The 12,424-nt window shown below is 35.8% G+C and overlaps 1 protein-coding gene across 1 annotated transcript; it reads left to right on the top strand.

Moving 5' to 3' along the window:
• Positions 1-3,748: 3,748 nt before the first annotated feature.
• LOC104617863 (RCC1 and BTB domain-containing protein 2-like) lies at positions 3,749-12,176 on the top strand. Its single transcript, XM_010283297.1, has 6 exons — positions 3,749-3,796; positions 6,661-6,819; positions 7,303-7,453; positions 9,472-9,638; positions 10,327-10,485; positions 12,057-12,176. Exons 1-6 carry the CDS (start codon positions 3,755-3,757, stop codon positions 12,174-12,176), a joined length of 798 nt encoding a protein of 265 aa, XP_010281599.1. The 5' UTR covers positions 3,749-3,754.
• The last annotated feature ends 248 nt before the right edge of the window (positions 12,177-12,424 follow it).

Raw genomic sequence — 12,424 nt, 5'->3', positions numbered from 1 at the left:
GTACTGAGGCATGTTCAAGCTTTTGTACCAAGGAAAAGGTATGAGTTCCTTGGAACCATTAAATGTTTAAGACAGAAACCGCATATTGATCCGCCACACTTACCCAGAGACCTATCATGGTTGGACCAAAACCATGGTCAGAACTTTCAAATTCCAAGACCTAAACTCAGACTACCAGAGTATGCTGTCCAGATTCTTAAATTGTTCTGAATTCCAGATAAGAGATTTGTACAAGTTTAATGTAAATATTTTTGTATTAAAATGCTGTGCACTTTCTCAAGAAATGGATGTTTACAGCAATGAAGTTTTCTCCTTCATTTCTGCACTTCAGAATTTTTTTTTGGAAGCACAGCTAGTGAAAATGTATATAAGGTTTTAATACATGAGAAATCTTTCTTGCTTACTTTTTTAATTTCTAAAGTAAGTATTGCATTTAGAAGAAAAAATGTAGTGGGTAGCTACTGTAAAGTAAGTTTTTGTAGCAATTCTACGCCTGTTATAAGATTTAGTAGATGAACAACCCCAATAAGTTGTCTGAAATAGCTAGGGTATGTTTTTCTTCTGTGCCTGAAGTACTCAAATAAACAGGTTCTTATCTTTTAATTTTTGATGAAAATACTGTTTTTTCTTTGCTTCACTCCATGTATACAATAGTTATTTTTCTGGAGGGAAGAATCCTACAAGTAGGGAAATATGAATCATCACTAGAATTTTAAAGGTATACAGATAAAAATGACTCTTAGACAGGCTTAATAACATTTTTATTTCATCTTTCTTTATTTTCAACATCCCGGGGTGAATATGAATTTTTAAATCAATTCCAGCTTTTTAGAATTAACACCTTTGCAGATGCAGACATGTGGCAATCAGCATGTACTTTTATTAGAACACATGAATTTGAGTAACAGAATAAACGGGTGTAATTTGAGCCATCCCATGTACTCCTATAGGGTGCTCAGAAATAAGGTGTCTGTATTTGCAGAAGAGCTTGAACAATGGAGTTGCAGGGTAATTTTCTCTTAGATATATATAAGGGAAAACGTCATAACTTTTGACTTGTGAGGACGGGTAAGTGATCTTTGTTCATGAAAACTTGGTGCAAAACTGTCAGCATATTTGGGGGACTGAAAAAGTGGGCTGGAGAACCTTTCGTTAGGTAACTGAGATGATTAGATCCTTATGTATCTTTCTTTATACTAACAAGCAGACTGCTTTTAAAGTCAAACTATGCTTTTGTCTAAACAGAAGCAATTGAGTTGAAATGTTAGAACTCGAAGAATCATGAATATCAGTTATGTATCAAATGGCTTGAGGAATAAAATAGAGAATTCTGCATTGATTTAAATTAGAAACGTCATAGTTAATAGCTAGTCTTTTGAGGACCGTGTCAGCCCTGTGGACTGCGTCTAGGCTAAGTATGCCACGAAGTGGGTAATATATATAACCACAGCTAGGGAGTGCTGGAAATTGATGCTAAAAAATATTGCATAGCCTTGATATTCAGTTTCACAGTAGGACTACTCACATACTTGAAATTAAATGTTTCAGAATTGCAGTTCAGTAATACAGTCCTGCTCAGGTTGTGGTCATGTCAAAGGCCATAATTAGGCAACTTGTTTCTAGTTAAATAGAGATAATGTACACAAAATCAACTAGTTGGATTCTTGTTGTTTGAACAAGTATGTTGAAGAAAATAAGAAAATAACAAATCACTTAACAGCAAGAGCTTAAGAAGTTACCCTGTATTCATTAAGTCATAAAGCTTGGTAAATGGCCATGTGTGCATATTCAGGGCTCTGTTCTGTTGCATATGCATAACTGCCTGGTGCCATTTACTTCTTAGCTGCTGCTCCAGCATGGCATGGATACCCTAGAGGTGCTGTAGTATGTCTGCCAGCACCGTTTGGTGTCGGGGATAGAATCATAGAATCATTTAGATTGGAAAGGACCTTTAAGATCATTGAGTCCAAACACAAACCTAACACTGACAAGTCTGCCACTAAACCATGTCCCCACGCACCCCACCTACACGTCTTTTAAATACCTCCAGGGATGGTGACTCAATCACTTCCCTGGGCAGCCTGTTCCAATGCTTGATAACACTTTTGGTGAAGACATTTTTCCCAATATCCAATCTAAACCTCCTCTGGCGCAACTTGAGGCCGTTTCCTCTTGTCCTATCACTAGTTACTTAGGAGAAGAGACCAACACCCACCTCACCACAACCCCCTTTCAGGTAGTTGTAGAGAGTGATAAGGTCTCCCCTCGGCCTCCTTTTCTCCAGACTAAACAACCCCAGTTCCCTCAGCCACTCCTTATAAGACTTGTGGCTCTAGACCCTTCACCAGCTTCGTTGCTCTTCTTTGGACAAGCTTTGGATCTCCACGGTCAGCTCAAATGGCAGTAGGTGCTTATGTGTGGACAACTGCAAATCAGCCCTTTAGTCTTTTGTAGTTGAAAGGGAATATAAGTTAGCTTTGAGTTATTTCAGTTTGGTTGTGTGTTTGAGCCTTAAGGTCAAAGCCAACATGGACAAGAGAGGAACTGTACTTTCACACATGAGCTGAATTTATCCTTTAATGTCTTAAACTAAGTGTGTAAAATACACTACGTATATGTACATTTGTGGGTTTTGTTAACGCGTAAGCTTAACAGTGTGCATGTTCAGTATAGTTGAGCTACAGCAATTGTTTGGGGTTCTATTCGTTTTAAGTAAATAAAAGTAATTTTCATTTATTTAGTAAATTAAATTATATTTGTTAAATCATTAACATTTATAATATTTAAATCATATGAATTTCATGTATTCTGTCCTTGGTCTAGGTCTTGTGGCATGAAGTGTTACACAAGAGGCATGTTTACTAGTAAGTTAGGTAGTTTTATAAAGCTGCATTTAATACTACTTTTAGTGTGGTATTGCTCTGAAAAGTAATTAAGTAAAATGATAGCTTCCTGTTTGTTGGACGTTATTCTGCCTGTAGTCAGAATTTTACAGACATTTAATTTTCAGTGAAAAGTAAAGAGATATTTGTCATTGATTGAACCAGTGTACGTCAAAGAAAATGACGTGTACAACTTTCTCACTTGTTGAGTAAAAGAAGCTTGCACAGCTTCAGAGCTGCTTACTCGTTTTTAAAACTCGTTTTAAATCTCTTTCTATTCATGATGCATGTCATAGAAATTATACACATAATTTACAGGGCTGGCAATATTTTCTGAAACAGAATGAATATTTTAATAATTCTCAATAAACCTGAAAAGCCCCAAATTTTTTCTAACATTGTTTTTCAAAAGGGAACTGGAATAAGAGCATCTGAAGGCTTAAGCCAGAAATGGAAAGCTCCAACCAGTGTGCTTTTTCTTTGCTGAAAGAAATGTCTTGAAAAATTATGTCAGCAAGATTCTAAATTTATTTTTACTCTAATAAAAAGACCCTGGGGTATTGTGTTTAATAAAATTTCTTCCTTTCCAATCACAGTCCGATTAATTTTACTACGTCTTTTAAAAAATGTTTTGTCCAGCAATTATTTTTTTAGGTAAGAATATGGAAGAGCAGAGTCTGTCGAACTGGTCACTGTACAGTTGAATATAAAACCAAAATTGTCTGACCTTCGTGTTTCTTGGTTTCTCATCCCGCAGAAGCAAATAGTTCTAGCTTAATATTAATATTAACATTAAGTATTGTTGCAACAATGTGTTATGATGATTTTAACCACAGTTCTCTCTCTGCAGGGGGACACAAGCACAAATCCACATGGAGGATGAATCTCCTCCTTCTCAAGGAGTCAGTGTCAAGGTCAGAGTGTGAATTTGTATTGAGAATTCCATACTGCTGTCCTCAAAAGCAAGAAGCTTGGTTCCATTTACCAGTAGCTTAGTACATGCTAGTAGCTTTCAAGATAAACAGAAAACCAAAATTGTAGGTAGGAAAATGATATGCATGAAAGAAATGTTGGTAGCAAAAGAAATTTTGCTTATGTGATCCAGAAAATCTTAGAAGAACGAGATACTCGTTTTAATTATGTTGAATTGCTCCTTGGCTTACAAGGCTGGTTTTCTTTAGTATTAAGTTCTTAAGTTACACGTTCCAGCCTAATGTTTCAACAACATAAACTTGCTAGAATTAACTTTTATAGCATAATTTGATGCAAAAACTTCCTCTCATTTTTCTCTTGTTTTCTTTGAATGCTCTGCAATGTAAAACTTAATGAAACATTCAGATTTTGAGCTTAATGATGATGCCTTTTAAGGTGATCTGTATGACAAATAAAACTGAATAACCAGCTTTCAAACTGATTGCTCAGGTCAAATGAAGTGTAGAAATTTTAGGAATTCTTGAGGCATAACTGATACACCTTTGCGATAAGTAGCTGGACTCAGATTCTGGTCTAACTCTGTGTTTCATGACTTTGTGCAATATAATGAAGGAACTGATCAGTTACGGGACATAAATATTAGCAGGCTGGTAGTTCAAGCTGTTTTTTATATTTTTGGGACAAAATATAATGGAAAAGTGTGGGAGGGGAGAAAATCGCTGAATGTAATAATTCCAGAGACAGGATTTAGATTATGGATACTTTTTAGTCTGATAAAGTTCGTTGGTATCTCTTTTGTTAAAAAAAAAAAAAAAAAAAAATCAGTTTTGTAAGTGTTTCCTTGGGTGCTTTTTATAATAGTGTTTTTTTTTTTTCCTTCAATGTATTATTTTAATACTAAGAAATGCTACAGTTTGTGTTTTTTTAACCTGTTAGTTATGAGGGTAGAACATGAGTGCGCTGTAGAAGGAGGTTACAGAAAAAAACTTTTCTATTTAAAATGAATGAGTTCTGACCCACTGTGCATTTGGAATTTAGAGCCCACATTTTAAAGAAACCAGTATGTTATTCCAGTAAGGGAATCTGTAAAATTGAAGGATGCCCTGACTGTCCTTTTGAACCTCAGGCTTCATCAGTCTTGAGCAAGAATGGAATGCTGTTTTGTTGATGCAATTGGAAGACTAGTCTGTGATGATTTCACTATTTATTATCATATTTTAAAAGTACCTAAAATCCTCCATAGAATTCATGCTGACCTCTTGGCATAGAACAAATCATTCTGCGAACGGCAGATGAATGAAGCCTGATTCCACATAGATCCATGTCCTTCATCTCTTACAACCTACTATGTGTCATGGAGGACAGCATTTGCTAGGACTAGCTTGGACCTACTTGCGTGCTGACTTATGACATACATGTCTGATTGTCCAGCCGTGTACTGCCAAATGGATTGTGTCAGCGGAATCTTACTTCCCTTTCACTTGCAAATTTGGCTGAAATTGGTCAGTTACTTGGTGTGAGGAGATGGGGAAAGAACTGGTGTGATCAAAACCACAGCTTTTCTTTAGGGAAGATAACCAACCCTCCTTTTCCTTCCTCAGGAGTATATTATAAAGAAATGTGTGATTAACTGCTATTTGTTTAAAGATTTTAATTCAGGATTAATTAAGGGATTATTTCTTTAGTTTCAGACATTATCTATGTTTTTGTGTATATTTTTCCATACTAAGTGATACTAATCAAAAAAGCAATATCCTTATGACTGACATAACGTGCTTCAGACTCCAGACTAGAATTTATTCACATCTTTGTTTCAGTCAGAGATAGAAAAAATTATGTTCTATAACAGATAATTTTGTAACTCTGCTACTTGCTGAAAATAAACTAATGATGCAATCCTCACTGTTAGGTGGTGAACTACATAATGCCTGTGATTGATAGGAAAAATCCATTCTTATATACTTACATTCTTATTCTTCTGGTCTGGCAAGTAATGCTACTCTTCTTTCATGTCCAGAGCCTGTTTTAATTTCAGCCAAGAAAAGTTGATGCATGGTCCATGCCAAATGTGATCTTAAATTTTGATACTGCAACATTTTTCTGATTTATACTACACTAAAGCAGTAGAAATGTTGCGTCAGATTCAGACATTGGCTTGACTAGTTTTAATGTCTGGAGAGATCTGTTTTTCTTTAACTATAAACTTGTTATTTGTCCTTGGATAAGCTGGAAAATGTTCAATTATCTTTTTTCTTTTATTATACATCTGCTTACATAAAATGCAGGTATTCTTAGGAAGTTCCCAAAGATTCAACAATTCTTGAAACACAGAAGTAAATTTTAGAGGTAAAGGAGAAAGGAAAAAGTTTCTCAAGTTTTCTCAAGTTTCCATTTTCAATGCGTGAAAACAAACGTGTTATATTTTTCAAAGATCAGTATATTCTTGGGCAGATTTTTTTTATCTTCTTTTAACAGTAAATTTAGCACCAGAAGAAAAGACACAAATTATTTTAAAGTTTTGAATGTATACTTTACACTTTGCATTAGAATCCTGTGCATTGAATTCTATAAGCTAGCAGTTATGTTGTATGAATATAGTGAAAATACGACCTCATTATTTAACTTCTTATGTGGTACTTTTCTCCATGCATATAGATCCTTTCTTTCTGGATCATGATGTATTTTATTTATTTTAATGGCTTCTCTCCAAGTATTGTTCTAGAATTAAAGTACGTGTTTGTAGTTGAAAAAGGAGATAGTGTTTGTCTAAAATTTTCTTTTTTACTGTGCAAAGGTATACATTTCTCTCTGCCTAGGTATTTGATACAATTTTTTATAGTATCAGGTCTTGGAGGCAACATTATTGTCAGCCCTGAAGATGCTGGATGTTGGGAAATGGCCAATTTTTTCTCTCTGTTCCCAAGAAGAGCTCAAGACAATTCGTCAAGCCTGTGTATTTGGCAGTGCTGGTAACGAAGTGTTGTATGCAACCGAAAATGATGAGGTAATTGTCTAAGAGTGTGTATGAACATGACATATTTAGTTATTTATGTGTCAAATTATTCTGAAAGCCAGTACTATGATAGTATACCTAGAAAAAGTTGCATGCAAAAATGCCTGATCATTTTGCTTGCTACTAAAACATTTTCAATTCAAATTAATGGCTTCCTACCATAATCAGAGCATAAAGAGAAGATGGAGTTAGGCATTTCTTGGAGGTGCATAGTGACAGGGTGAGAGGCAATGGGCACAATGTGGAAGATAGAACATTCTCATTCAGTATTAGGAAATAAAATATATGATGAGAGTGGTTAAATCCTGGAGGGGTTGTGAGATCTTTTCCTTGGAGGTGTTCAAGACTCAACTGGGCATGGCCTTGAGACAGCTGATGTATTTAGACCTTTGTTGAGCAGGGTGTTGGACTAGCTGACCTTTGGAGGTCCTCCACTCCAACCTAAATTATGATTCTATGATTCTCTTATAACAGGTTTTTGTGCTTGGCATGAACTGCAGTGGGTGTTTGGGAACAGGTGACATGCAGAGCACTATTGAACCAAGGAGGTTAGATTCTCTGTGTGGCAAAAAAATAGCCTGTCTGAGTTATGGAAGTGGCCCTCATGTTGTTCTTGCTACAGAAGGTAAAGTATGATCTGAATATTGTTTTTTCAGATATATCCACTTTAATTAGTCCAGCAGGTGTGAAAGGTCTGTTCCGGAAGAATAAGAGAGGAATTGGGATAGATATCCTGGGCTATCAAGTCCCATGTGTTTTCATTGGTGAACATGATATCAGCTGTGTTCATAGCTAGCTCTTTTCAAAAGATTTTCAAGCTCTGCCTTGATCTTTTTGGAAGGGTTTTTTTTTTTTTACTTTGCAGTTAAGTTTGGAACTTCTTACTGCTTTTGAAAGGCATTAGTGGCTACATTATGCCCACATGTTCTTGTGCCAACATTGTCCTTTAGCTAAAATGTATCTTTTCTCTCCTGTATCTACTTTTGGATGTCCGTTAAAGACCAGTTTGATTGCCTCTCAGCCTTTTGTTTTCTGTTGTCTCACTGACACTCTTACTGTCCGCGTCATGCTAGTGGCCCTTCTGTTCATGATCAAGTACGTTATTCTTGAAGACAAATGACTAATGTTGTGTTCCCACTGAGGTTCTGTTAGGGCCTGACTGATGATGTTAAAATTTGTCTCTCTTTCTCCATTAATGAGAAGAAATCTTTTTGAGTAGTCTAGATTACACAACTAAAGGTAGATTAGGGGAATTGTGCTGTATATGTGTGACTGTTCTTTATTTTCAGTTACATTCCACCATTTTCTCCAGTCTTCAGGATAAACCATTCTGGATGCTTTTTATATTTGTGTTGTGGTTTAGCCCCAACTGGCAACTAAGCCATTCTCCATAACTCCATTCACATGAATAACTTCCATTCAGCACAGCCTCTTTTAACCTACGTTTCAGGCAGCCCTTACATACTTTACAATTCTTGTGTTAATTACTGTAATTTCCATTTTATGTCGAATGTTTCTATGTGGCTGTTTCACCTGTTTACTGACATTTGTATTCTCATATTGGTGAAAGGAAGAGACGGTTGTTTGCTTTTGACAGGGTGAATTCATTAGATTTAACCTGTTATTGTAGAGAAATACTGATTTAGTGTAACACATTTTGCCTTTGCAGCTCTGAGGGAACCCTTCTTAGGGATAAGGAGTTTGGTGACCTCTTTAGAAATCTGGTGGAGTTGTATGTCAAACCTAGCTCTCCTGCAATAACGGTGTAATTTAGGTTTAGAAAATTATGATGGCAGACAACATGAATGTAGGACAGCTATTCTTCAAGGCCTGCACTACTGTGACTACAGGACACTTGATTTAAAACAGGTGAAAGAAAGTGAGTACAAAAAGGTGTTAGTTTCATGGGTAATGGGCCAACATTAAAGAGAATCAGAAGTAGCTTGTAATATCTGTACTCTAGTGATTGTAAATGCTTGGGAACTGCAAAAAGTGACCAGACTCAGGTTTCCCTTCAACAGCAGTTTTCTGTTGCCAGTTGGAGACAGAATTTTGCATTAGGTGGAACATCGGTCTTAACCCAGTCAGACATTTCTTGCATTCTTATTTTTCTTTAACACTTCTCAAAATACAGGCATTAATAGTATGTTTAAATAATAAGTAAGTACTAGTGTGTTTATTAGTAAGTGATAATAAATCTTCCTTGCAAGCATCTTCATGTATATTGTAAAGGAATGAAAGCTTGTTATTTGAATTTTCCAAAGTGGGAAACAGGACATAGACAAGAAATTCTGGTCGGCTGTCAGTAACAAAGAAGTTGAAATGGGGACTTCTGACTGTCATTTCATCCTTTTCTGTATTGCACTATCTCCTTTGTTACAGTGATGTGATTTCTTTTACTAAGATTATGATGATACTATCCTTTTGGATTTGTGGTCAACCCTATGTGAAGGCAGCATTGGTACGTCCATGGCTTAAGAGGCCCAAAGGGGGTATATAGATACATACACAAACACACACATACACACACACACTTAAATATGTCTATTCTTGCTGAATTTGACTTTTACATTTGTAATTTTATGTTGTGTACTCATTGGAAAAATAGAGATTTTAAACCAGATTTTTACATTTTTGTTACAGAAGGAGAGGTGTATACATGGGGTCATAATGCTTATAGTCAGTTGGGCAATGGTACAACAAATCATGGTTTTGTTCCCTGTCAAGTCTCTACTAACCTGGTGAACAAGAAAGTCATTGAAGTTGCCTGTGGCTCTCATCATTCTATGGTGTTAACATCTGATGGAGAGGTGAGATTAACTGGAATAGATCTCTTTTCTCGTAATGAAATTCACCTATATGAGAAACAGGAAAACATTCTGCACCTAGAGCATTAGACCTTGCTTCTTGCTATCCTCACAGTGCTGATGCAACACAAATGTTTGATAAAAATGGAAAATCTGTTAGGGTCTAGCTGCCTTGAAGTGCATGTAGAACATTGATTTTTGTGCCACATCTGCTTGTAATAAGAAATGATAATTTCTTTGTAAGAGGGCAGCCAGTTCCTTCCTATGCTATACTCTACTGTAAATGTTTAATGTTGTTAAAACTGACATTAATGTAAATCACATTTATGTAGGGAGTTTTACCCAACAAAGTAAAAAGTTACCTGTTGTTTACTTTGAGGTGCCATTTGTGTCCAGTTAGCCATTCTATTTCGGGTTCTGGAAAACTAGCAGTGAATTCTTCCAGCATTAATGCAACTGTCATGTTGCCTCTTACCTTTGATTGGAGGAACATAAAAAAATGGAGTATGTGGCATATTTTTGATAGAAACAATTAAATTGTAAACCTATGTATCTGCCTAGATTTTTAAAAGAACACATCCTCTTGAACTCAAAAAGTAATTTTTTATGCCTATAACTTTCTTCTTTCTGGAATATGTACTTTGAACTGTATGTTGTATCGCCTTCTTTTGTGACAATTCCCTTACAACAGGTATACACATGGGGTTATAATAATTCAGGCCAAGTTGGATCTGGTTCAACAGCTAATCAGCCAATTCCTCGAAGAGTTACCAGCTGTCTACAAAATAAAATAGTAGTTAATATAGCTTGTGGACAGATGTGCTCTATGGCTGTGGTGGAAAACGGAGAGGTAAGAAACCTGAAGTAAATTTTCCGACTGAATTTTATTTTATGTAATATCATGGGATGTCGATAATCTCAAACGTGTCAGTAATGAGCTACTACTCAGAAAACAAGCATACTTTCCCAGACTCCCTCAAATCTACCTGCTTATACTGCTTATAAAAACCTTTGTCATAAATTGCCCTGTGCATTATGACATACATGTACATCTTCCTATCCGTGCTGATTATGGTTTCTTCTTTACAAAGCAGGTAGAGTGAAACAGGGAAAATTGTTCACTAATGTTTGGTTTCTGGCTTTTTGGAGTATGAGATTACTCATAAAATTTAGCAGTGATTACTTTGTACCAGCTATTGAAGTTGGCTTTGAATTGAAGGAACTCAAGTATCAAATTTCAAATTTACTTGAAAATACGGTTCTGAAGTAACAGTAGCATTGTGAAGGTCAGGAGATTTTTACAAATTTTGCGATTAAATCAGATAGAATCTGTGTGTATATATATATATATATACTTAGCATTTTGTGCTAGCTTCATGTTCTCTCTGTAAAAATAACTAAGTTTGTATCACTGTTTTACTGATTTTTAGAGCTGGTATTCTAGAAAAAATGAAAATGCTGATGAATATGTCTTTACTGCTGTCTTTAGCATTCATAGAAAAATAAATCATTGTCTATACTAGACTCAAGTATCAAGAATGTGAGAATAATCAGTGAATGCAATTTTAATTTTCAGTGCTTATATATGCACACTTTATCTCAAGAGAAAATAAAAATACTTGGCATATATTTGTCCTACAATAGTACCCCTCGAATGCCTCTCATATTTTTTTATCCTCATTGCAAAGATACGAAGAGGGTGTAGTGTTCTTGTTGGTTTAGTTCACATGAGCTGAAGATTTTGGGCAGCCTACATCCTCTCTAGTTCCATTGCTCCAAGCATTTCAGTTTAAATCTAAGTAGCTATTGACTGTTTGCAGTAGAACATATGTCACTGAAATTACCAGAGCTCAGTGTTTTCCCTTTTTCTTATGTTCAGTGTAAAGCTGTTAACGGCCTACTCAAACCATTGTGCATAGCTTCTAGTTTATACTTGTTTTAGTGTGTTTTCTTTTCTGCTAGAGGATTTTGGAATGAGAAATTAGCGCTTTGAAAAAGGGAAGTGTTCATGCTGAATTTGCTCTGTGCTGGGAAACAGCCATATGAATCACTCGTTTTCTACTCTTCATATTAAAATATTGTATTCTTATGCAATCTAACTCTTAAAAAGCAACGTGAATATGGAGGTTTAGAATTTTAGATGAGCATGCAGTTAGTATTTATTTTAAACGGAAGCAGCATATAAAATTTCTGGTACAGAAGAACATATACGTGTGTGTATATGTATGTATGTATATATGTATATTTATATAGGTATGTCTATATATGTGTGTGTATCTACATACATATAAAGTACAGATCCTAAGGTGCAGGGACAGGCAATATTGAAGAAAATTTTTGTTGTAACTCTGAAGTAGTTATATTGCTTTCAAAAGAAGTGGGTAGTAGCAAACAGTTAAAATCCCTGTCTCTGTTTTTAAGGTCTATGTCTGGGGTTACAATGGTAACGGCCAGCTTGGACTGGGCAGCAGCGGCAATCAGCCAACACCGTGCCGAATAGCAGCTTTGCAAGGCATTCGTGTCCAGCGGGTATGTGTGTGATGGTCCATGTCAAACCCTTTATAAACAACTGAAAATACGCTAAGGCATGCTCTACATTGATAAGAGATAATCCTTTATCTCTTCGTTTAAAGTGCCATTTATCAGAATAAAAACAAGTATCTTAAAATGGACCTCTCTCAGTAGGGGAGAAACTGTGACCTTGGGGAGTTCAGCTGGAATTTTGCCATTGACTTCAGTGAGGTCGGGATTGTACTTAAAGAGGACTAGGGCTTTGGAAATATTTGGTC

The sequence above is a fragment of the Phaethon lepturus genome, unplaced genomic scaffold (genome assembly GCF_000687285.1).
Source record: "Phaethon lepturus isolate BGI_N335 unplaced genomic scaffold, ASM68728v1 scaffold17223, whole genome shotgun sequence".
Classification (NCBI taxonomy): domain Eukaryota; kingdom Metazoa; phylum Chordata; class Aves; order Phaethontiformes; family Phaethontidae; genus Phaethon; species Phaethon lepturus.
This window is presented reverse-complemented; position numbering and strand designations above follow the sequence as displayed.

What these genes read in the sequence shown, in the direction of transcription:
- LOC104617863 (XM_010283297.1), top strand. Translation starts at nt 3,755, where the DNA reads ATGGAGGATGAATCTCCTCCTTCTCAAGGAGTCAGTGTCAAG. An exon ending in ATGCAACCGAAAATGATGAG is followed by an intron (nt 6,820 to 7,302) that starts GTAATTGTCTAA and finishes CTCTTATAACAG; the next exon opens with GTTTTTGTGCTTGGCATGAA. An exon ending in TGTTGTTCTTGCTACAGAAG is followed by an intron (nt 7,454 to 9,471) that starts GTAAAGTATGAT and finishes TTTTTGTTACAG; the next exon opens with AAGGAGAGGTGTATACATGG.